Here is a 27,701-nt window from a genome sequence, read left to right on the forward strand (position 1 = left end):
TTATTGTTTGAAATAAATTTTCCGTAAGTATTTTTTTTTTTTACACATTTTCTAGTTGGTTTTATATTAAGAGAAGTTTTACATAAAACAATATCTGCAAGGGCATTATGCGTCTAGGATCACTCCTCGTAATTATTTCTATTTATTAAACTAAAAAATGCTTTTAATTAAATCTTAGCGATTTGTAAAAATTTTGTCGGAATATTTTGAAAATTGGCCTAAAACTTCAAAGATAACCTAATTATGGTCGTAATTATGGTGTAGTTTACTGAATCTTTTTTACTATAACAAAAACTAAACGATAAAACCCGAATGCCTACATAAACAACATAAATCGAGGCTTGTTCTACAACTTGCTTACCGTTTTTCTTTCTCTCAAATCGAATCATTTGATTGATAGATTGATTGATTGAGACCTGGAGACAAAGTAATAAAATGATTAATATTTTCGCTGTTTAAGTGTCGTCTAAATTATTTTCGATGAGTGTAATGAGCGCAGCAACAATAAATATTATACATATATGATTTTTGTTGGAATAAATTCACGCTTTTTTTCTCATCTAATCTTTACAGAACGGTACTGGGCGTGTATATTGATAGGTACGCCCACCACGGCATCCTTCTAAATTTAAAAAAGAACGTTGCAAAACGGTGTAGAAGAACCGTCCCAAATTGCTTAATTACCTATGGACGGTCGTACGTGTCGCGGAATGAATTTCGTTTCTCATTGATCGACCGAGTAGCGCATCGACCCCTTTTGAATCATTGTCGGTGTGAATAGAGTTTCTGAACGCAAAATATTCTTGTATATAGTAAATTTACTAATGCTGCAACGTTTCCCCCTTGTAGCCAAGACTTACGACGTTTAAACGCTAAGAAATTTAGATAGAACCACTTCTTTTATTATACTATCTTCTTTTTCAACTAATTCTGAAATAACACGCTCCGGCAATGACAACAAATACACTTTTTCTACACGAATTTCTTCCCACAAGTTCCCACAAGATTTCTCCAGTTACCCGACAAGTGGCAAAAGACAATAAATAAAAATGGCGAATATCTCGACTGTTAAGCTTTGTAAAAAGTATAATTTTGAATTTCATCAAAAAAAAAAAAAATACACAGAATTTATTTATACACCTAATGTTTTCATATTTGTTATTAGATAAAATAAATTCAAAATAATAATTGTTGTTAGTATCAGTTGTTTTATTCGATTTTTCCATGTTATATAAAAAGCGATTTTAAATGCGTTTATTTAGGAAAAATTATGATTATTCTACATAGAAAACAACATTATTTGTAAAAATTTATTCGTAATTATGGTAAAATTAATGAAAAATGAAAAGTCTGCGATTACTAAAAATCGTATTTAATTAGACGAATTGTAGATGAAAAAAGGAAAGGCAAACAAATTTTACATAGGTCTACCGATACCACGTCCCATAGGACCACCGGCACTCGGAGCGTCGCCAGCTTTCGGACCTTTAATGGTCTCATCTACAGACAGTATCATGCAAGCAGCTTCAGCGGCAGCAGTTAAAGCATTAATTTTAATTATGGATGGTTCCCAAACGCATTCTCGGAAATTATCGGAGATGTCTTCCTTCGTAATGTCGACTCCATACCACTGGCCACCTGTAGCAAGAAGGCAATAAAAGAAATATATTAAGTTGAATCCAACAATTTTTAGTTTGTTTAAAGCTTTCAGTTAGAAGAAAATTGATCCTGATTTCTTCTGTCAGACGATAAAATAACGGTAAATTAATTAATGGCTTTCCAACATTTTGCAAACAAAATTATTTGGTTTTTTTAAACACTTCTTAAGCAACTATCAGACTCAAGAAGGCTGCTCGAGTTTTTACATTTATATATTATTTAAATTATTAGCTAATAAGCAGCCAATAAAACTAACTTTTCAAGGAAAAACAATTTATATGGGTTGTCTGTCTAAAGCGTAGACAAAGACTATACAGAGTTTATTTAGATGTCCCTGCAATGCAATTAACTTTGTTTATCTAAAAAATTTAACTAAAAGTAAAACCAAGTATTTAATTCAATTTGTCAATAGTAAAATTGATAAAAAAAATATAGAGTACTAATTTTCCATTAGCACTTGATTATAAAGTTTGGCTAGTATAGATAGTGAAAAGTAGAAATAAGGTCTAGCAGATAACACATAGTTCATCAATAGCGCGTTCATTATGAGGGTCATTACGGATTAGAGGGTCGGAACGGATTGAATATGAGACAAAAAGCATCAATATAAAACCATAAAGCAATGGTTGATGCCCTGAGTATCCCAGGTTCGGTTTATCACGGATATAACTGTTTTGAAAAGCAGTCTTAATCGCGTAAAATAATCAGCAATGTTATCACGTGATCACCAGGATCGTGGTGCAGGTGGCGTGGTACTGGTCGGCATTGCCTTATCATAATGTTCTTACTTGTTTTCAAAAAGCTTTAGACTTTCGGAAATTTTTTGGGTATTCATTTAAGTAGGAATTAGCAAATTGTACCCCCAACAGCTGTAAATAAAAACCGTCCAAACGTTCGCAATACCGAGAAAGTGGTTCGCAAAAAGTTAGAAATCGCATTCAAATCTTTCAGAAAAAGTTGGAAGTTCTTGCACGCAGACTGTAAATGGAAATACGCCTAATCGGTTAAAACGCTCGCTCACATTGCAACATAGACTGAGAACACTTCTTTCATAAACTACGCTGGACACACAAATAGAAAAGAAGCATCCAAACCCTTTCACGATTATAGAGTATGAAAATTGCACTCTTTTTCCCTTTCTTCTGTTACTCTTGTTTAGAACAAAGGTAGTGGGTATAAAAAGTCGGGCACAGCCGGTAAATTTAATAAAATTTCTATTTCCAGCGAAGACTAGGCAATGATGTTATCGTTTAATATTAAGAACATTTCTACGAACATTTTTATGAGTGGGCTTACGTTGAGTATACGTCTGATTTAAAGTATGCAAAAGTGGCTCCAAAAAACCAATAAAGCTCTGACTTTGCAAATCATCGCGATAGTATTTAGTATTTTAATGTTATTTTAATACTTTTACGTAATTTCACAATGAGTATGTTTTCCAAATGCTGCAGGTGGGCTTAGCTAGCTAGACATCAAACAAACGGTGGCTTAATAGACCTTTTTTTTTTTTTTGTTATGTTAACAGAAAACGTTTTAAACCAATAAAACAGTAAAACAGAAATCATAACAAGCAGTATGCTTGTATGTAGAGAGAATTATCTCGAATTTTACTTTGTGTTACCAATTAGTATAGTAAGGCCTTCTATTCTGTTGACAGTTAATACTATAACCGTTAAAACATGCTTTTATATGTAAGAAGAAGATCAAGAAAGAAAGGAAAAAAGCGAAATCTATAATAATGGGAAGAAGCAAAGCCTATAATAATTTTTAAGGAGAAAGACGGGCAGAACTTTTTCTCAATTATTGTGCTAAACATGTTGTCGCGATTATCGACTTGCAATTTAAAAACTGAGAAACGCTTTTGTTTGTTCCGTTTAGGGTTAATTACATTAAGGTTGAAGGCGTAACTAGTGACATACATATTATTTTGGCTAACATATTGGCTGCTTCCTATAAAAGTAATAACTTAAGTCTTAAGACTCTAATGGAATCATAAAATTTCGTACAATTATATATATGTATAGAATAAGACATAAGACGAACAAATTACTTATCAAACCGTGAAAAAAGAAACGATTTAGTAGTGAGCGGTTGAGTTAAGTTTCCCTCGTTCATAACAAAAATTGGTGGCTATGGTGATCTAAATTAATTTTCTTAACATTTTGATATAAGCAGATGTACATATTAATTAAATATTGTAATATTGGTCAAAATTTGTCCTTCAACTTACCAGAAACGAAAAGTAATTTTATTTCAAGAAATTCGGAAAGAAAACCACTCACGACGTGACATTCATTCGTCCAATTACTCTATTATTATGAATAATAGAAAATAATTTAATCATGGGATATTGGTCGTGTGTTCAGGGTTACACTGTCTTATTCGTAGCAAGGAAAAAAAAAAACGACCCTTCGCACTCATGCATAAAGCATTGCTCTTCTAAATAAAAATAAAAATTGCTTACCGGCAAGCAAATGGATAAGAAAACTAATTTCAAAACTGCTGCTGGTGGTAAGAGAACAAGTTTTCACAAGAGTCGTAAAAAATGCCGACGAATAGGTGATTGTACTACTTCATTTGGCCTGGGATTGTTATAACAATAACATATGTACAATTAAAATTAATTCTATTCAGAACTATTTGAAAAACTATTGAAAAATTCTAAGGAAATTCTAGTCTACAAATTAAGATAAAATAGTTTAAAAATATAAACACTTTTGTTCTTATATTTTGTGTAAGTAAATGCCAGATACACTTAACACTACCGAGAATCATGTGTTACGGAATGTAAAGAATAAAAACAGTTTTGGAAATGATCACCTACTTAAATGTTTATTTACAAAATAGAAGAAATAAGAAAATTTAATTCGGCAATGTCCGAATTTTTTATGCCCAGCTCGGTTATGTTGAAGAGCACTGCAAAAAAGGAAAAAACTAAATATCCATATTTGACAATCCACATACGTGGGTGTTGCTTATTTGTTCTATTTTTGTTGAATAGAAGTGTAAAAAAACCCAAATATCCAGAACGTACTCAATCCGCGGGCCAATCTTTTCACCGATTTGCGCCATTTCCAGTACCAACCTACGTGCGATGACTTCCAATTTTCATGACGAATTTGAAGCAAATAATTCCATCATTGCGATCGTATGTGCGTTTGCCGCAGCAGCTAACGGACAAATATGGACTGCAAGGACTGCGGCCTCGAAAGGTATTTTTCTGGGTGCTGCAAACGTTTTGATAAAATAATCAATTTTCCATATTCCATAACGTTAAGTAGGCGTAAGTAGGCCGATTTTTTCCATTTTTGTACAGTTACTGCAGAACCACCCATAGGATGTAAATACAAATTTTTGCTATTGTATACTGTTGCGGATCATAAGAAACGGGCAAAAAGCTCAATTTTTTTATCCTTGAAAACAGAGAAGGTGTCAAGTTACGTCGTCCTGTGGTCGTGTCGTTTCATCAATTTGCACCCTTTGCAATACCAACCTGCGTGCCCCAAATTCCAATTTTAATGCTAAACTTGCCACGAATTGCTCCGTTTTTGCGACCATAAAAGTGGCAACCGCAGACATTACATGGGCTGGTAGACAGACAAATACGCTTATATCGGTTTAGAATTTAATGTTGACCAAATACATATATATATGTATGTCCATTGTAGAGGCTCTGAAGTTTTTTTCTGATTGTTGCAAGCGTTTTGACAAAGTGAATATGCCCCCCATCCTTCGATGAAGGATGTAGTAATAATACAAATACTATTGAAATGGGGTTATATCATATATGCATTTGAGATTCTGAAAATCTCCATAACGCCTAATATGACATGTGCATGAATAAAAAAATGTGCCTTGTTAAAGAGAATAGACAGAGTAGAGTGAACGATTTTTTGTTAACAATGATGTTTTCATAAAGTTATTTTTTACAAAGTGTCATCCAAAGGCAATTGAACTCGCCAAACACGTCTCGATACTTGAAATGCAGCAGTGACTTTTGCACAGCACAATATCTCTTCGCCGGCAACTTAATCGAATTTAGCTAATATTTGCTAGCAAACACCTAATTTACAGGTCTGATGCATGTCGCATCAATTCAAATTTTTTTGTTCAGTAGGCGAAAGCGGCTTTTTGCTTCCTCCATGGAAACTATTGAAAAGAAAAAGTTGGGCAATCAATTCTTAGTTGATCATTGCACTTTTCAAAACTCTAGCGCCTTCTCTTCTAATTGACAAACTGGTTTTATTACACACGTATTTAATGAAGTTGATAACGTTAACGAATTAACATGTTTATTGGACTTCCGACCCTTTAATATTAAGCATTCAATGATTAGGGAAAGGAAAGAGAGCTTCAATATCATTTTTATCTCTTAAATATTTTTATTGCACTACACAATCACGAGCTAATTTTTTATATTTTTTAAACAAAGTCAAGCAGTCTCGGAACTATCTTTCGTTTTAATCTAAATTTAAAAATTCCATTTTTTTTCTTGACTTGCTTTTGCCTGTCATAAAAATATATTTTTATAACGTAAACAAATGTTAATTGCTCGCAAAGCAAAAGTGCATTATTAGCGCAAAGTGCTTTTCTTTTCTTAAATAAGATTTCTTTTGCTTTATATGCCCACACTTAATCCTCTGACGGTGATGTATCCAATTGAAGGAAATTAGATAAGCCATTCTATCAAGAAATTAGTTTTCTATTTCTCAATATAACAATGCAATACTTACTGACAAAGAGTAGTATGTATGTTAACAGTTCGTTAAATGACTAATCCTTAAGAAGCAGCAGGAGAAGGAGGTCTGTCGTCTTTAGAAGTGATCAATGTGGAACGATACTCACTCAATATTCATTCATTGTCATCATATCTATCTATCATCATGTCTATCATAGTGCATTATGAGGAGATAAATGAACGTTCGGTTAGGAACCTAATTTCTCGTTTTACTTTGAGCTTCTGGTGTGAGATTTGTGCCCTATTAAATTTTAGCGCTTTGTCAAGGTGTAGTGCGAACTTATGCCGGTTCAATAATTTTTCTAATCAAAATTTTCTCTTCATTGCAGCAATTTTAAATTCACGCACAAGTGCATATATATGATAGTTATATTTGTAATATCGCTCCGATACGCTATAAGATAAATGTCTTAAAAACAAATCTATTCGACTTATCGATGGAATAAGATATATAATGAGCAGCCTCTCCCTCCAGTTGCGCAATTCTATTGCTAAGTTCCAATGCAAGTCTGAGAAAACTTGGAAATGTTGGCCGAGTCTACGGATAGTTTCAAGGTGTCTTGCATAAAGGCTTCAATCTGGATCACCAACAAGATTTCGTTGGCTTAAGAATTGAAACCGAATGATTCAAGCAAGGGGCGGAATTTTTGATTCGTAGGGCCGGAGATTATGCCAGCGAACTTGAACATCTTCATTAGTAGTGAAAACGCTCACTGTTGGCTCAGTAGTTTCGATAACAAAATCAAATTGAGACATTCGTGCCAAGAGAAGACCAACACATGATATGGTCAAATAATGGTCACTATCGGCATTCGAACAAACATTTTTTGAAATTGACGAAATGGACATCCGCGATACATGCTTTCAATATGCCAAGCCACGAAAAAATAGTTTCATACGAAATGCCCTTAAAGGAAATTCTCTCTTTCCTAATTGAAAATTGAAATAATGGCAGAAAATATACCGTCCCGGTCGAAATTGTTTGTTGGATTCGAATTTTCTTGCATTTATACGAATTTCTTATATGGAAGGAAACTTTAATTTCAACGCAATGGAATTTTTGCTGATTGCCTTTTAATCATTGAATTACTTTTTTCAGAAATTTCTTAATTAAACAAAATAAAATTTAGTGGTCTACGTGACTGACAGACCTCACAATTTTCAAACCGTATAAGTTTTTGTTGCTTTTAAAAAGCGCAAAGCAAATCTTTAAAACAAACAAGCAGGGAAATTATATTCAGTCGTAACCGAATCTCTTACACCCATCACCGTGATCTTGAAGAAAAAAGGAAATGAACTAAATTTTCATATATATATAATATTAGTCGTGGTTGATTGTTTCTGTTTTCAGAATAAAATGGAATTTTATATGTTGTATGTGTTGTCCTTTATGGATAATAAGCAAAACACGAAAGATAAATGTGTCCACATTTTTTATTACATGGTCGGGGGCGTATTCTTTGAAAAGTTCTTGTCTTGTTCTCCTGCAACTTTATAGGCAATATCTTTACTTTTGCAAATGGGAGAATGGTTACCGCAGACACTACGCATTTGCATAGACGAATGGACGGACATGGTTAAGTGCATTCTAAATTTGGAATTGAGAAAAAAATGGGATTAGTGAGTCTTGCTTCTGCGCATTATATAACGGTTTTGAAAAAAAATGAGATTATGACACACTATAAATTTGGGTACGCTTGGTCAATTTTTACCGTTTTTGTTTAGGTACTGCAGCATCGCCCATAGAATATTTTTCTTTATTTATCTGCTGCGGTTTATGAGTAATGAGCAAAAAACCAATGTTTTATTCCTTTTTAAAAACAGAGATCTTCACAGTTCATTTGCTACGGTGGGCGTGTCCCTCGACCGACTTGGGCCACTTTCAATTCCAGCTTGGGCGCAATAACTTCCAATGTTTCTGCTAAATTTGAAGCCGGAAGATTTATTTTTGCGGCCAGAAGAATGTTTACAGCGGAGTTTATCCAGACAAACAATCGGACAATCGGACAGATGAGTACGCTCAAATCGATTCATAATTTTTTGCTGATCAAAAATATACATATTTTGTGAGGTGTCCGAGACTTCGTTCTGTATACTGCAAACGTTTGGGCTAAATGAATATACCCGCCCGCCCTTCATCCATCGATAATGAGTATAAAAATAAAAAAATATTTTAAAACATTTTCAGAGAATAAATTAAATTCAAATAACGTCGGAAAAAGATAAAAGTGGAAAGTTGCTTAACTAGCAGCGTAAAGATACACATTAACCGACAACCAATTTATATAAATATATATTCTTCTTTTCCAACGTTTGTCTCTTTAAAAGCCCGAAAATATGTATCCATTTTACATTTTCGATTAGATACAAAGACCTTGCGTTCATGTCACCACCCCAAAAATAAAAAACAAAGGTTAAAACGTGCGGCATTATTAGCGCATACGCAATTTATCTGCAGAAGGTTGTTCTGCGAAGGGTGCACCGTAATGCTTCTCAAGGTACTCTTACCTTTAGATAACATTTTATTTCATTAAAAAATAGTAAGTGTTTCAATCAAGTCATGAAATGCAATGCTTTCAATCGTCAATCGAAAGAAGTTAATCATTGTACGACGGCAACTAATAAACAAAAATTAAAATATACGCTGACTGAACTTATTTAGAGATACACATTAAAAAAAAAGAAAAAAATTGAGTATGATTTTTAGGAAAAGCACAAAGTCATGTATTCCCTGGAGCCAAATCCCCCCACCTCCTGAGCATCCAGGCATTATATGAACCAGATATAAATTCGAACGTGTATGTGTGCTGGTGTTTTTCTCCAATCGAATCTGATTAATTAAGTTTTACCAAATTCTAACCAATTATCTATAGGTTTACGGAGAGTATCTCTTACATTTCTCTTTGCCTTTGTGGCTAATGCTTTAGAATTTATTGACAATTTGTTGAATTTCTTCGACCTTTGAAAGGGGGACTTAATTCAACAAATAAACATTTCAAAATGTTCTCCGTCCATCAATCACAAAATCATAGGCAAGGTCAGAACAACACTTTCTATTTCCTCACACCTATTTGCCACGTATTAGTGTCGATAAACTTACACTACCTACTTCCTTATATGCTCTTTACTTTCAATATTCTGGAGAAGGATGCAGTAGACCATGAAGAAACGGTTTCTTTAACGTTTGCCCGCTTTATGGCATTTTCTAAATTCACAATACCTCTTTCGTATAATATAAATTTTATTTAGATAAATATATGAAATTATTCCGCCTTCGTTTAAACAAAATTAAAAGAATTCTTTTTATATATATATTATTAATAAATAAAATGTTTACATATAGCGAGATGATTGATATATGCACCATTTAATAATGACGAGTGTAAAATTGCTTGTCACGCTTCTCGTTTTTTTCATATCGACTGCCAGTAGATAATTGTATGGTAATTTTGTATTTCCGTTTGTATTTCGGAGTAGTACGCATCGGAAATTTCAATATATCCATCGTTGATCTGAGCTTTCGAATGCATTAAATAGAATTCGTTGGTGTTTCTACATATTATTGAAATTTGACAAGTTGCGGGAATTCGGAACAAATATTTCAAACTTGAGACAATGTCAGGTGATTTGCAAGCATTAACTATGAGTCCGTTTCAAAATACGACTGTCAACATAAGAGTATTCTTAAAAACTTTTACGAAAAAAAAAAAGAAATGTCAAAGTACACTTATGCCTTAATTTACACGGTTTTCTTTCCAAACAAAATCATTCTTCATTGCTATACGCTTCGAAAAAAATAATACCTTAAGAATTAACTGAACAAAACTAAATTAACCGATTTATGATGAATTTTTCTTAATTAGCTAATGGACTTGATTATAAAATAAAAAATTCATTCGTTCAAGCTCGTACATCCTAGGCGGCATTCCGCATATGTAAAATATTGCCTGCATAGAAATGGAAGAGGTTTTGGCCCTTTTTCAATAGAATGTGAATTTACTACCGAGAGGACACCTAATCTTTTGACGCATCAGAACAGTTTAATAAATCCCATATAGTATTTTCGGATAGTGATCCGTCTAATAGGTATTTGCGCTCACCGAGATCTCATTACGTACTCTAACTTCTTTTCGAATATCTTCCCAGTTTATTTCTCAATATCATCAATATCGCGTTACCCGGCCGCAATCGTAACATAAGTTGATGGATGGTTACAGAGAATAGGGACTGAACCGATTGCACTAATCAAGCTCACTGATAGTATATATAAAAGATAGGCCATTTTCATGCCACCATGATGAGGATAAAAATATGTTTTCATAAAATGAAAAACATTGGAAGACACCAAGGAATACAGTTCATTACATAGGGAGAAAACAATACGAAAGTTTTGAATAATTGAACTCTGTGTAGGAATTATTATGGCTTTGGAATGATTATTATTTTATTTCTCGTTCAATTTAATTGTCCAAGAAAATTTACCCGTAACTGTGCGCAATTTGAGGGCTATGTGCGCTTACCTTAGTAGCTCAAATATGTGCCAGAGATGACGTGAAATTTTTTCAAGGTTAAGAAATAATGGTGAAGAGCAGCGCAGTGCTAAGAAAAATTAACGATCTTTTTATATGCATTTTCCTTGGTTGGGTATCAAAGATTCGCCTTAAGGCATTCGTAACTTTCTTATTTATTTCTTTTATTTTTGTTGTGCAATAAACATATTTAGCAAACAGCATTGAATTAATTCTCTGACGCTTTCAAGAACCTCGATAAAAACGTATGTAAACAAAAGAATATTTATTTATAGAAAGAAAGAAGAAAACAAAAACCAATAAAAGGAAAAATATGTACTCAGTGAGATAAGATTCATAAAACAATTTTGCACGAATTCAAAAGTCAAAAAAGAAAAAAATAAATAAATTGAAAAAAAATCATGCACGAATTGCTTATTTGAAAGATTGCTATTAATATTTCATGTTAAAGAAGATGAACAGGAAAAAGAGAATCAAACCAAGTCATCTAATGTTTATTTGAAATGGTGAGACGCTGGCTATCAATCTTAGATACCCCTAATATGTTACTTGCCAAATGCTAACTCTTGCGTCTAGGCTAGACACAAACATTTCACTCCACTTACCTCTAAAAACGGTATTCACTCAAAATCAATCTAATTCTTGATCACACACATCGCAAATTTAATAGACTTTTGTGTGCGTTTTATAATCTTCACTCCACTACACCAAAATGAAAGCGCAATCACAGCTTTCACGACCAATTTGTACAGTATTTTCCGCGAAAACTTATACCTGATTTATCCTAAGATCCAAGGTGAAACTTAATATAACTTTATTCGCGTTATAGTAGTCACGATCGGAAAGCAAGCGCTTTTGCTATTCTCCCAAACAATAAAAAATGTTCAAAAGTTTTGAACTTGTCTAAGATTCTACTATGCGAGTTCAAAACCAATGTAAATATCAATTGGGCGCACTATAAGTACAATACGGTCGGACCTGTTTTTGTCCGTGTTTTTTGCAATTCTTTTTGTGCGATATGATATATCCTCGGCTTTTTAGCTTTGTGCGATTTGTTTTGTGTAACTTTTTTTATGGGAATGGTCTTACCAAAAAGGTTAAGGACAAAACCGTAAATGACATTGACATTTTTAATAACCTTAGATATCATAAGGGCGGAACAAGAAGAACTGCATTCTATGACCACGGGTGAAATATAAGCAGGGATCCAATTTGGCAACACGGTAGGTAAATATTTTCTTAAAATAGATGACCGCAAAAGAAATTCGAATTTCGAGAACTTCGACCTACGACCTTCACAAGCAGCTTATTAAACAATACATGGGAAAGCAAATTAAACGAACTTTACTATCGTCAAGTGATGAAAGTGATTACAAACCGATTAATCGCAAAACTGTACAGGGTTCGGTCTAAAGCCAAATGCTATTGAATTGATATTTCCATATTTAAAACAAGTAAGGAAATTATATTCGGCCGCGAGCGAATCGTTGATACCCAGCACCATTATTCTAAGAAAACCTTAAGGTAACAACTAAAAAACGAAATTTTCGTACTCTATAATATTACAACACCCAGAAGGAAGCTTCAGAGGCCCCACAAATAAGAGACCACATGTTCGCTTGCCTATTTAATATCTGTTGTCAATATTCTCCTGGCTGCAAAAATGAGTTTCAAAAAGAATAAAAACTTGATTTTATGTTCATTACTCATAACCTACAGCAGATAAACCTATAAGAAGTTGCAAAAAACTGAGAAGAATCGGCCGTGCCTGCCCAATTTTACAGGATGTCATAATTTTTTTTTCTTTTCGAAGCAGGTTTCAAAAACCCGATAATGTATATAAAGTCTTGGTCAGTCTCGAATTGGGAATGTACCTACCTAACCTCACCTGTCCGATCCGTCTATCCGTCCGCGCAACTTTGTAGTATCTGTGGTAAACATTCTCCCATTTGCAAAAATGAAGACATCGCCCAAAAACTTGCGAAAGAATTTGAAAACGACCCAAACTTTGCAAAGCATACGCCCAGAGCATGTGAGCGCTTTTACTTCCGCTCTCTCATGCTCGCTGCTCAAAAACTACAACAGATACACGATATAAGTTAAATTATTCGACAAAGATAAGACAACGGTGACGGATATAAGGAATTCCGACACAAACGAATAAAGTTTTCTTATTTGTTGAATTTTGAAGATAACGTTCCATTTATTAATGCGAAACGAGTAGAATGGCTGTAGACACGACAACATTTTTCAATTTGTCTCATTACGGCATTCGAGAAACATATCGTGTTGCAGAGGGCCGGCCATGTAATATTAAATTATTTTTCCGTATAACATTTTTGGAGGAAATTTTCTCTTCTGCTTTCTTTTTTCATTAGACTTCTTAGCTCTACTTTTCTCGTAAATTACTAACTAAAAATTAAGGAATGCTTTCGTCTCCGTTAATAATTCCTTTATTTGAAAAGCGATAGAAATTAACCAGAAAATATTTAAAAGCCTATGACTACTATTACTGCTACTAAGTTACTCAAAAGGCATCATCTATCTGGATACATTCAGCTATTCAAAGTTAACTCTTTTAGTCGGTATATCTCTAAAAAAATTGTTTACGTTACGTTAAGTTTTCAACACATTAGACTTCTCTCTGCTGTCGTCTTTATGTAATGAAACATAGTGCTGAACTGAAATATGAAATCAAAACGATATGAACCTCCACACACGATTATCAGTAAGTACTGACAACAGCAAGCAAACAGGAAATGTGGAGTAGTGCAAGCAATCTTGGAGTCAAATGTACAAGATTTTTTAAAACTCGAAAACCCACGCCACCTTTAATTCTGAACATTGTTGTTCATCTTGTTAACGGGTAAATAACAATATTTTTCTCTATCCCAAGAAAATTAAAAAAGAAACACTACCAACTCAAACAAACAAACAAACGAAGAAAAATATGTAAATAAACAAGTAAGAAAACTATTATATAATCGGCTATGCCCGATTTATTTATACCTAACGCCGCATTTATCGCGTCTATTGTACTCTACGAGTAATGTGGAAAAAAGCCAGAAAGCAGATATGCTCTTCTCAGAGTGTCGTGTGACCTGCTCGGCCCACTTCCAATTTCACTCTATGTGCAAGAACTTTGCTTGATTTTGTCAAATTCAGGTCCGATATCTTAAATTAGATTAAGTAAGACTGTGCGAATATTGACTACACATACTATGTGGACTGACACGACGGACAGGTGATGCTCTTGAATCGATTCAGAATTTGATGCTGATCGGATATACATATTCTTTATGACGTGTTTGAACTCCCTTCCGGGTATTGTAAGATTTTGCGATCAAATGAATGTAGCCCCTATATTTCGGTGATAAGTACAACAAAAATATGAAATAGAAAAATTTTTCAAAAATTAACTTTAACAAGACATGCATGCACAACTCAACCACAGAGAATTCTTTATAGCTAATCAACGAAGAAAAAACTTCAAATTTATTTATGGTAATGAGAATTTATATGACATTTATTTGGACGTGGGTGATATAAAGATGCCGTTGTTTGATCTCAAGACTTCCATATTAAAATTGTTTAAAAATAATTGCTTGCGATAATGTGGAAAATGCTTTGCATGTGGGATATCGTTCTGTTGTTTGTGCAACACCGATATTTATTGCGAGATTTGTAATGAAAAGTTTGCTCACTTTTCATGCTAATAATTATGTCTATGAATTCCTTACTACCTATATAATAATTTGAAACTTACCTTGAGCATGTTTCTGGCGTAGCTTGTTTAGTATATTTGTAGCATCAAAACCGGCGTTATCGCACAATTGTCGCGGAATCACTTCCAAAGCTTTAGCAATGGCGGCGATTAGCAACTGCTCCTTTCCAGCAATAGTACGAGAATAGTCGCGCAAAATTTTTGATAGGTGCATTTCGATAGCACCGCCACCTGAAATAAAAGCATAAAAAAATATAGCATTTTTATATTATTTACTACATTACATTCTTCAATTTGCTAATAGAATTAGAAGCTTTTCGAAATAGTTGTCAATTCGTTACAATTGTATACAATTTCGAAACAACGTCCGCGTTTTACTTACGCGAATACATAGCAATTTTTCGTAATTTCAGCAGCACTTTTGCTTACATTAAACGTGCTCTGGGAATTAGTTTTTTGATTACTTTTAAACGACTGCGAATTATGTTTTACATGTCATACCTTCTACAGTAAATGCTTGCAGAAATATATACAGAGTAAGGCATGAGGTTGCAGCCAATTTATGCTCTTACAATTTATATATTTATGTATATATATATATATACATATGAACAATTACAAGGAGGGCTGTTCCCTATTCGTGTAACACGGTGAGTGCCAGAAAGAACAGAGTCCGATCGATACCGACTGACCAGTCTCTATAGTTACGACCCAAGGAAACTCGACCGCCTTCGAAATTTGAACCCGCATACTGTTCGGCTACTCACGCGGAAGTCTTCACATATTTTCACAAGTTGGATTTGAGCCAGTTTACCCGGCCGGAATATTCCCGTGTCACGATCGCTGATCAGTCATAAAAGAGGAAAATATGTATTTTTGTTGTTTTGATATTCCGAACGAATGGTCATAGGAAAACCGTCCGAAACACTTAGATCCCGCAAACCACAGAGGGCAAAATTCCATGTGACTTGTGTAATGTGACCAAGATACTGCAATTAATCTAATTTAGTATGACAGCAAAATTGACACGTATTAAAAAATTATCCAATATCTGCTCAAGTTATTCTGACTGTGGTACGACTGTGGCATATTTAAAATGAACTAAAAGACTTTGAGCCACTTAAAGTGTTTGATTAATGTAAGCACACTATTGTTTATATATATGAAACGATGCAAGCGAAACTCAATGACGATGGAATAATCTTTGTCGCTGGAATAGGGCAAAAACTAGTCGTATATAACTTTTTTTTATTCCTTAGAATTTCCTTTTTCAAATTTTCAAAAGGGGCTAACGGCGTGACCACGTTTATTTATTTATTTTCTTCTTATTTTTTATTTATTTATTTATTTTTTTTTGTTTCTTCTGAGTCATTTACAAGTTGTTGCACTTTTGCAACCATTCAAGCAAGCAATCAAATGCTTTTTTTCGTACATATAAATTTATTTTTGGGTCATCAAGCACTACAACGCATTTTGTGCATGCAAAGGTTTCCTACTATGGTCAATACAAGAAATTTGTAATCAAAATTTTATGGCAAGAGGTGTAATTAAACGGAAAATGTAAAGAGAAAAGAGAAAAAAGATGGTAAGGTAAGTAAATAAAACGTCTACGTGTTAATTGGAGACGTGCATGTAAGTGAATGAAAAAATTCTAAACTTATTGCAAGCGGTAACCCTTATGCGGCGAAAATAGGTATTCCGAAATTTCGTTTGCCTTTTACTTAAAATTATTTCAATCCCTTATCGCTTAAGTAAAATTTACATATTCAAGCCTTAAGAATATATTTATGCGACTTTTCGTCAGATAAACAGGCCGATCGAAATCGACCACATTAATAAATTTCTGTTCTGGTCTTTTAAAAAAAAAAGTTTTTTTTAAAAATAAATTATTTATTTAATTAGTAAAAGGAATACCATAAGAATGCGTTAAAATTTACTTGAAATAACGAAGCATTGTAAACAAGTGCATAAAAATAGATCTTTCTTTCACTCTTGCAAAGTTTCGCGAAAATTATTTCGTAAACTTTAAAAATAAAATTGAAATGAAAGCCAAGTTATGCAAATGAAAAATATTATTATATATAACGAAATCGATCGATTCTATATCCGCGCCTGCGTTCTCGTCATGTCCCGAAACAATGGATTGAAGAAGATAAAGAAGCTAAAGAAAGAAATAATTAAAAACAATTTAATCTGGCAAATATTTGATTCAAGCTTTTTGTGAAATTGTCGAGGTCGCAAAAAATACCATAGCAACTTAAAATCTGACGCATGCCATCCTACATAGGCCAAGCGAACCGGGTAAAAAAAATGAGTGTTGCCTACATGTCGGAAAAGACCTACAAATTTTGTCTTCACTTCGTCAATAACTTACGCTCCCATGAAGATATATCCAAAGAAATGTGACCAAGTCGTCAGAACCATGTACAAGGCCGGCGAAACAAGGTCGGTGTACTAGAACCTTCGCATCGACGATTAAATTCTTTATTCGTTGTATATTTTCAGAGGAAACTTTATAGCGCTTGTTCGTCTCAATTTTACAAACATGTTTTTCTTATATTTAAAAGGAACTTTATTGAATTAAATATGTGCCCTTTGTGGTACAAAAGTCTTTTGCAGATTTATTGATGAAAACATTCCATCACTATAGAAGTTCTGGGATTTCTGGGTGAAAAAGTGAACCAAATAAGTTTGGCAGGCCATCTATGATAGAGAGTGAAATCAATCGTCTGCTTAATTTTTAACAATTCACGTCGTGCGATTATCTTCCATTCCCGTTAACAAAAGAAATCCTGCTTAATTAAGTTTAAACCGGGGTCTCACCATTGTTTGTTCATTACCACCATTTTCGTACTTTATTGTAGTATGCTAGTCGTTATCACGTTCTCCAAACAGTTTCAGAGTTCTTTTCGCTTCTTCACATTTTAAACTGCTTAATATTCCACTAGTTGACTCCAGGTCGGTGTCATACTAATACTTTTACTTCATTGGTCAGTAGTTAGTTTCGTTGGTTAGACGCGGTCTCATAAGACGAATGAAATTTGTCGGTCTTCCCTTACTTCGCCAATGCATGAGACCACAGCGCCATAAGCTATTTGGGCGCTGCAATGGGTGTTGCAATTTATTTCAAAGTGTACTTTGATAGAATTTGTTTCATCACAAAGTTACGAGGCTCTAAGGTCAACTAAATTTACGAAGTTTTTCTGGAACCTATCAATTCCGCAGTCTATTCTTTCAAGTCCGAAAGCAGGTATTGTAAAACGGTTTCTGTTTTAAGGATCTTGTCGATGTTGTGAACGTTCTAAAATTGTTGCTATCTTAAAATTTAGGCACAAAAAGCCCAGGCAATTAAAATGAGATAATAATTTAGGCGAAAGATTACGCTATTCACGTGCATTTAATTGTAAAAGTGTTGTGCATTATTTAATCTAAATTTAAACGAAGGTCTCCCCATAAGGGAACGTTGAACACATTTAAACCGTAAGCTGGCCAAATTTTCATCTTATCAAAATGGCAGATGCCCCCATTTTAAAGAAAGAAGAACTTGAGCTACCACAGCGTTTCTTTAAAATTTTAGAGCGGAGAAGCGTGACTAAGCGTGGCGGCTAAGTAACGCAAAATTCGCAAACCTTTGACCTAAACTTATTTATCTTCTATTAATTCTAGATGAGAAAATTGAAGCTAATTAATTGCACGAAGTGAGAAAACTATGCTGTACTATAATAAGTCTGTGATATGCCTCATCTCACACCAACACATATAAAATGCAATGTGTATGCCTCAAACGTTGCACAGATATCTTCGGTGGATTGGACGGGTTTTTGTGCAACGCGGACATGTGAATAAGTTGGTCATGTCCATTTTTGCTGCCAACATGATGTTGTGTCATGGAGTACTAATTAACGGAGAGCAACTAAGCAAAGATTCCTATCTTAACTTTCCCATCGTATAAATGGTAATCAAGTAAACAGATCAAGATGTATACTTGATATACATTCCCCCATCTTATATCTTAGCATGAACAAAATGGCAAAAATATATCTTTCGTTTTCCAGTTGCGACATAAAAAATATTCAGGAAAGTCTAAAAATTACAAAGTAAATAGTCTTTCAACCGCTAACAAAAAGATTTCCAAATTACTATGCGGAGTTCGCTATGAGATGAACGCTCATCTTAAGGCGGATATCTTCCAGTTAATTCACTATCTCTTTTTCTCAACTTTTTGTTACAAGCGCACTTTGTCAAGGGAATATTATACAAAAAAAAAAAAAACAAAAATTGTTTATAATAAATAGGTTTTGTAATAATTGTTGATTTCTTAGCCAAGTAAATTTATGAACGTTGACGGCTAAAGCGGAAAAATAACAACCTTAATTTTGTGTACCCGCATGTACACACATCGACGCATATGGTTTGAAAATTGTAATATTTCATGACACATTACAATAACAATCAATAAACGAGTGAAAAAGAGAAGCATACAGTCACATAAACAACAAAGCAACAATTGTTGATACTTTTTTGTTAAGTTATTTTGCAAAATAAATTAAAGTAAAAAATGGCAATAGATAAAAAAAAAATAAAAAAAACTATAAAAAGAAATAAATTAAATTTCGAAAAAGAGAAAATAAGAAGAAGACTTTATACTTGTCCTAGATGGCGAATCTTGCACACCCTCCATACATTGTTAAATGAAAGTTTTGCAGTCGTCTTCTTCGCCTAGACTGATTGATACCTCACTTTATTAATTTATTATTCATATAGATATGACAATGATAAAGATATCTCTGCATTTAGGACATATTTATAACAACACATCATGTTTGTATTTAAAGGAAAAAGGCTCATCTTTCATTAAGAGAAAAGAAATTTGTTTATGTTCGTCCAGAATGCGAAAACTGAATGCAGCTCCCGTTTACCTTAACCTGTCCTTGCCTATTCTGCTTATTTCTAAATAATTCTTCTCCTGTATTACTCAAGAATAGGCATAAGAGTATAGCAAGTATAGCAAGAATATATATTAGTTTGGGGAAAAAGAAATCCATTATTTTTTCGGTAGATGGCTACACTGATAGATTTCTCGTAAAGTATCGATCAAACAATTTCATATTTATGCTCGTTGGAAAGGTGACATTTCGCAGTAAAAAAAATTCTTTTGCTGTTTTTTGTTTGGTGCATTCAGTTGTGAGTTACAGCGTGTTAAAAATGGAAGTGAACAAATTCGGTACATTTTACAGTTTTTCTTTGACAAAGGCGAAAATGCAAGCCAGGCGGCTAAAATTGTGAATGGTGTTTATGGTTCCGATACTGTAACAGCCAATTATGCGCAAATTTGGTTTCGTAGATTCCGTTCAGGAATTTTTGATGTTAAAGATGCACCTCGCACAGGTAGGCCGGTCGTCGAAAATGTCGATAAAATCGGAGAAATGATCGAAGTTGACCAGCATGTTAGCAGTCGTAACATCGCCCAGGAGCTAAAAATCGACCATAAAAGGGTTTTAAACCATTTACACAAAGCTGGATTCAAAAAGAAGCTCGATGTTTGGGTGCCACACCAATTAACAGAAAATAACATGATGGATCGAATTTCCATCTGCGAAGTCTTGGCCAAAAGGAATGAGATAGACCCATTTCTTAAACGGATGGTGACTGGAGATGAGAAATGGATCACATACGATAACCCGAAACGATCGTGGTCAAAGAGCGGTGAAGCACCTCAAACGGTGGTCAAACCAGGACTAACGGCCAGGAAGGTTTTGCTATGCATTTGGTGGGACTGGAAGGGGATAATTTATTATGAGTTGCTTCCATATGGCCAAACGCTAAATTCTGATCTCTACTATCAACAACTGGACCGTTTGAAGATAGCGATTGACCAGAAACGGCCAGGATTGGCCAACAGGAGAGTTGTCGTGTTCCACCAGGACAACGCTACGCCACACACATCTACAGTGACTCGCCAGAAACTTCGGGAGCTTGGTTGGGAAGTTTTAATGCATCCGCCATACAGTCCGGACTTGGCACCAAGCGATTATCATCTTTTTCTTGCATTGCAAAATTTCTTTAATGATAAAAAATTGGAATCTAGGGAGGATTGTAAAAATCGACTACTAGAATTTTTTGCAAATAGAGACCAGGACTGCTATGAGAGAGGCATTTTGAAGTTACCTTTAAAATGGCAACAAATCATACAACAAAACGGTGCATATTTGACCCAAATCGGACAATCCGAAGCATGTTAAATAAAGTCCTGAAGTTCATATAAAAATAATGGATTTCTTTTTCCCCAAACTAATATATATATTCTTGATTATTCGAGGTATTTTGAGTGGGTTTATGTGTATCTGCCATCCAATATTTGTATGCTCTGTCGCTGGAGACTAACTGTTTGCATGATAACGTGAAATTTACATTCTTCCGAAAATTGCTGTGATCCGACCACGAAGGGACCATAGTCAGAAAATGTAGTTTGCAAGATAAAATAGAGAAAGTATTGAAATAAAAATTTTAGCCATTATTCGTTCGGGCTGCTTGAACTGACAATTTTGAATAAACCGCAGTATTCCCCGCGTGCTTGGGACTATGACGTGAGATTGCAACTCGTAGCATGTGTGAGTCGTTAACTCTCTGCTCTTTATACACGTCCTCCGTTGCTACTATCAACTGAAGTGTTTAGTGAGGTTTTCGCCTTTGATCTGTGTGGCGTATTAAAGGTTCACTCTGAACTCATTTCTTACTTATTTATGGTTTTTCTTTTCAAATATCTTTCTTTATTCTTTTAAGTCTTAAAATCCAAGCATCTTCTAATTTTTTTATATCTATTCGTTATTTCCTGCACTTGGTGTAAGTAAATTTCCTACGAAAAGCGATGTTCGCAGGTCTCCATTACAACACACACAAACTTACAACCGCAAAAAGTGCCTGTAATCGAAAACTCCATCCCACTTGTACAAATCAAATTTTTGGGCTTTCCGTTCTTCGGCTTGAAGTGAAGTTTTTAATGGAACTACTTTAAAAATGCCATTTCTTTTCGTTCTTAATTTGTAAAGGCACGATCAAAGCAGAATGACTTCCAAAACTGAACAGTAAACTGATTTGCCGTACCCTGAAACCTATGCACGATCGACAATACATTTCTTTTCTCCTTCATATGCTTTTCTAAAGAAAAGCCAATCAAAAATTAAGAATTATTTTTAATTATTTTCTGCTTTATTCTAAACAAAACGTAATCTTCTCCCTTCTTTTTCGAAGCTTTTTGGTCTACTTTGAGCGGAGATTATCTTTTATAATTACATTTCTGATGAACAAGTTAAAGTGTTCTAGGCATAAGTTGTCGATACAATTATTATGAGATTTTGAATTACGTGGTGTGCGTTGCAGTTCAATCGGACCGATTAAAGTAAAAATCTGACATGAAGAGATTCGTCAAGCAAACAAATTACCTTGAATATCAGACTTTAATTACACTTTAATTTTTTTGATTTTAATAATTAAAACAATAACAACAGCTAATTTAAGACCAGAAATGATTCTCATATTAAAAACAATTTTGGACTTGAGAAATGTACAGTTAGATTCACTTACCTTATGTGCTATTTTGACCTAAAAGTATCCTTCGTCCGTTCTTAGATAAACCCCTAGATTAAGATTGGTCGCTATAGAACATCGATCCCAAATGCACTCAATATTCCCGAAATATCAGATAAAGATAACTTAGAGATTGATTTTTGCTTCAATTGCTTGCAAGATGTTGTCCAGAATACAACAACGCATAAAGAGATGGATGTCATTTACGCCACTGCTTTTTTTACGCCTATCACCGAAGGTTGAGGTATGTTCAATTGTTCAAACATTTGCAACGCCCAGAAGAAATTTATATAAGGCGCAGAAATAAGTTTCAAAACCATACAAAGTATATAAATTGGCCGGTTTCAAATTCGGAATACACCTAAGCAAGGGCGACTGCTTGTCCGTCTGTGCAATCTAGTATCTGTAGTAAACATTTTGCCATTAGCGAAAGTGAAGACATCGCTCACAAATTTGCAAAAGAATTTAAAAGTGACCTAAACTTTTCAGAGCACAGACCTGCAACGCCTATTTGACAAAAGCTTTTATTACGAGAACAGAAAAAATTAGCCGCGCCCACTTCGTTTTATAGAACATGACAATTTAGTTCTTTTAATTTTTTTGTCCTTTTTAGGATAACAGTAGTGTTGGGTATGAAAAAATCGGTTACGACTAAATGTAATTTTCTTACTTGCTCTGCTTTTAAATTGAAAAAAATGAAGCTGAAGCCGCGGAATTGATTAAGTTAGCATCGAATGGCACCCTATCGATTAGCTAGAAAATGCTTTGCGAGATTTCGTGCGAAGAAAGTTCTATCTTGTAAACGATGAAATTTGCATAAATCCGTCCGTCTCAACAAAAACAACCTAGAAAGTGATTTCCAGTTTAAGTTGGGAACTTCGGCCGATTGCCAAGTATGCTCCAGACATGTCTTCTTCTGATTAGCATAGGTTCAGCAGATCGGCAGCTCACAAAAGTTTCTAGAAGACTCTTATTAAGCTTTCTAACAAGTACGTTTTCAGTATCGTTTCTTTTTTGTTTTTTTAATCAAAATTACGTATGGGGCGGTACTACAACGAATGTAGATCATGTCTTTTTTCAACTTCTATAGCCGTACGGAGACTACTTTTGTATATAATTTTGTTAAGTATTTCTGACAATTTCAAATTTCGCCATTCGCCCCCATTCGTTTACAAAAGTATTTTGACATTTTTGATTTTCGTTCAGTTTGTAACGATCTGTACAACGATCTTTCTTGCGGCCGCATCGGATCAATTCGCAGAAATCAATATCAAGTCAGATCAGATTGTAGTTACAATTTCGAGTATGAAAAATTAAAAGAAACAATTATAGAATGTCCGCCGATATTATAAAAAAATTCCGAAATTCAAAATTTTATTTTCAATGTTTTTTATTTTTGCTTCTAAATAAGTTGTGTTGCTAGACAACCAATAAACAAGTGCCGCCATAGTATTTTTACATATCCAAAAAGTAATTGACTGTGAGAGCATCTCCCATCATAAACAAATTAAACTGACACCCGCTGGTTTTAGAATGGAAACAAATTTCAATCAATACTGTGTACGTTGCAAAGATGTACTTCGAAATCAAAGCATACTTGACACATAATGATATATATTACAAATTATTACACGGTAAGTATGCGTAAGCATATATATATACGATAAAATCTTGCCGCGATTATCATTATAGGGTTCGTCGTAAAAGTTACGGACCATTTATAATTTTTTTCAATTTGGGAAATCTTATATTTTTTCTTGTTCGCTTTACTTGAAGCTCATTTACAAACTATTCCATTAGTACATTACAAATGTATATTATATTTTCGGACAAGTAAATAAAAGAAAATTCAAAGCGCCAAACATCCGCATTATAAAGTGATCGCAGACTTACTTCACGAATTCTGATAAGTATACAGGACAGAGCAAAATTGGGGTACTGTATGCGAAAACGTACAGAAAATATAGTAGAATAGAAGCTAACAATAATTGTTGGCCAGTTTTTTGTTTTTATGGTCTAAACTTAGGTTCAAACCTTTTGCAAAATATAGGAACAATTGAAGTTAGATCGCAATCTTTCGCTTGGATTGTATTCAAAAAAGTACCATATCATTGCTTCACAGTACATCAACTTAAAAGGGTGTAGGGTATAAATATTGCAGCTTGTAAATAAAGGCCTTGTACATAGAAAACGCAATAGCAACGGCAAGCGAATACATTCATTACAACAATAACAATAAAATTAATGCTCTTACATGTGTATGTATACTGAATAAGATTGTTGTACCCACACGAAGGCACAAACAAACACCAACTACTTGACTTGTACTGCATAGCACCGCAGTAATAGTAGGGGGTCAATAAACTTGTCATGGATACACAACACACACATACATAACTTACTAACGTACCACACGCAGAACACAAATGATTGCACACATTGATAAAGAAAACAACATAAAAAAGACATAGACATAATAGGCACATACAGGGGCGCACGTATACATTTAATGTACAACAACGTATATGCAGTTTTGCTTGTTTTTTCTTCTTTTTTTATTTTGCCTGATATTGGTTTCAGTAGTATTCGTATCGGTTTACTATGGCTGGTGTTAGTGGTGGCGTCAGAGCTGGTTACAACAGCGCGGGCTGGTATACACTTTAGCTATTTTTTCTATTTTTTTTTTATTATTAGTTATTGCAAAGCACTAAATACATACTTAGATAAAGACATACGTGTATAAAGCATACATATATGACTACATGCAAAGCGATGTATGATCAAAGACTACGGATGTGTTTATAGAGAAATAGATACAAAAACTTTGTCACACACGTAGCCTGAGCTAATAAGAGGGTTTTAACTTTTCATTAAAATGTTTTTCAATCATGAATGCTATATACAATATTTTAGGAAATTTTTTACATTTTTATCAAATTTTATATTAATTTAAATTTAATCAACAAGCTTTAAAAAAAAAAAATAGAAAAAAAACTAATTCCAGCTGCATATGTGTATAATATGAAGGGGTTGATAACAAATTTACTTAAGTGCGGTTTATTTGCCTAAGCATTCAATTGCTCCAATTCTACAGCAATCTAAATTGCAAATACCTTCCCACTAGTTGTCTATCTGTCATTCCGTCAGTCAGCTAGTTAGCCTACGTATAATCGAATTAATGCACACACATGTCTGTGTGGTTGAAGCTCTTTATCAATAACACGACACCAAGCAAAAAAAAAAAATAAGAGCGATAACGTCTTAAATAAAAATAATATAATCACAAAAAAAAGCTTCATAATAAAAAAAAAAACATGTAGGTCCTTTCTAGTGGTGTGTCATCGCCATAGTAGTGTAGAGATAAGAATACATTTGATTATATTTTTGCATTATAAATTTATGGCAGGAAAAACCATTCGAACTATTAAAAACAAGTCAACACGTCGTAAAGCACGGTCCCTCAATATTTGGTGAAAAGATTGAAGTTTATACTTTTATTATGCTTGCGCCGGCCCATAAATAATCGAAAAATCCCAGTTCTAAGCTAAATTGACTAAAGTCGTGTAAAGAAAAGCCCAATTCAGTTTTCCGAATCTTACAAAAATTAATTTATTACATAATCGTCTTAACGAAATGTGGACAGACATGTACAGATATGTTTAGGCTTGTATAAATTCAAATACTCGGCTACCGCACTATATAAGATAGTTCGATATTCGTACTTTTAGTAATGAGCTGCCAAGTTATAGCTTAATGTCTCCTATTCATGTCATAACAAACAGTAGTCGTGTCTGCTTGTAGATAAGTCGCGCCAATTGTTGTTTTAAATTTAAAACTAGTCTTGGCCAAGATTCCATCCGAGTTCAAAGTATCTGTTTTGGTTTTCAGCATATAATTTTCTGACTCTCGTGACTCGACTAGATCCATTGTCAAGCGGTCAGCTGAAAACATATAAGACAGTTATCAACTATTTATTTCAAAACTTTTTGATCAAATGATCAAATAGTCTAAGAAACGAGCGGGACTAAATATACGGAACATATGAACTTTATAGGAATTTTGATCCGTATTTTGTGTGCGTTGGACGTTGAAACTCGAGGATACATCCAAAATATCTGAGATATTTCTTCGCATCGGGACCTGCTTTTATTAGTAGCAAATTCCGGGTTATTGTTCAGATTTGTCTCTGGCAACCACGACATGGAATTTGGGAAAAAGTGTCCCCATTCGCGGGCAAGAACACCTGCGCTTACTACGCTCGCTTTTCATCAAAGCTGCTATAACGAAGTAATTTGGGTTTTTAGCAGTTACTCTATTCAGTAATCTTGTTGATAAGCACATTCCCTTTGGCTTCGCCTTTACATGACAACTTCATTTCCTCTTCACTCAAATTATCGTAATTATCCTTATGTCGAAATTCCTTATCTTTTTTCTGGTCAGATAGATGTCGCTTCTTCATCAACACTCTAAGAATACCCATTCCCCAATACATTCAAGTTCTTTCTAATTCTCATCTTCTTGCCGACTATTTCATTGATAACGCCTCGTTGCGAGAGTCGATTCTTGGTTTAGTCTGTGTTTAGGTTTAGACTTCCAAATAGTTTAATCTTTAGGTTACATAATTTAGTTTTCAAGAGGGCTATAAAAGCATTCTTCTCTTAGCTCAAGTTTGCAATCCCTTAGGATTCGTAAATTTATACGATTTTAACCATCTACCACTGCATTTACTTAAGTCTAGAATTCCAGAACACATATCGTTACACCTGTTTGGAGCCCCCAAAATACTTACAGCCACATCGAACCCTCGGATGACACTTGTTGTGATGACAAGGATCTACAAGGATCTAAGCCAAAGCATACTATCTAAAAGTGCAAAGACTATTATGAGTAGAGCATTTTACCACATCATAATATGCATTAAATAAAGCTACCGTCGTTACGTAGTTTTTGCCAATGTAGCCTGCCCGGCCTTGTTGTTACAAAATTCGAAGGGTGAATAATTGAAAGTAAGGTTAGTGTCTTGTCATCTTTCACTTGAGGTTTTTGAGATTGGTAACGCTAGAATATAGAAATGAAAAATGTTCAAAATGGAATTTAAAGGCACTCGATTACACATTTCTTTTGTCCTATATTGTCCTATATTGGCGCTAGTGTCTTATACCTTAACATACTCTTCCTTTTATTCAGGGAATAAAAAAGTTTTTAGCATTTTTAATATTTTGACTTGTTGTCATTGTGATCAATTACTTAATTGAAGAACTGAAGCCGAACAAGCCTATTCGGAACAATCGCAGCGCATTAGATTCTAAGGCATCACTCACTCGCAAATGACAATTCTAATCACATCCCTATGATGAGTAAAAAAAGTTTTTGAAGAACTCAATGTCAAACCTATATAAAATGAAATTGACGTTAATTGAAGGAAAACAAAATTTTCAAATGAAATAAATTAAAAAATTATATT

The 27,701-nt window shown here is 34.0% G+C and overlaps 1 protein-coding gene across 1 annotated transcript in view; it reads right to left on the minus strand.

The window, feature by feature from the left end:
- Positions 1-1,293: 1,293 nt before the first annotated feature.
- The window catches only part of LOC119641465 (T-complex protein 1 subunit eta), a 45,699-nt gene continuing 19,291 nt past the window's right edge, over positions 1,294-27,701 (minus strand). Inside the window, exons 5-6 of the mRNA XM_038040169.1 lie at positions 14,693-14,881; positions 1,294-1,638 (exon numbers count right to left, since the gene is read on the minus strand). Coding sequence (XP_037896097.1) covers positions 1,418-1,638; positions 14,693-14,881 — 410 coding nt within the window. The 3' untranslated portion in view covers positions 1,294-1,417. The remainder of the gene's footprint in view (positions 1,639-14,692; positions 14,882-27,701) is intronic.

Source organism: Glossina fuscipes, unplaced genomic scaffold (assembly GCF_014805625.2).
Source record: "Glossina fuscipes isolate IAEA_lab_2018 unplaced genomic scaffold, Yale_Gfus_2 150, whole genome shotgun sequence".
In the NCBI taxonomy this organism is placed as follows: domain Eukaryota; kingdom Metazoa; phylum Arthropoda; class Insecta; order Diptera; family Glossinidae; genus Glossina; species Glossina fuscipes.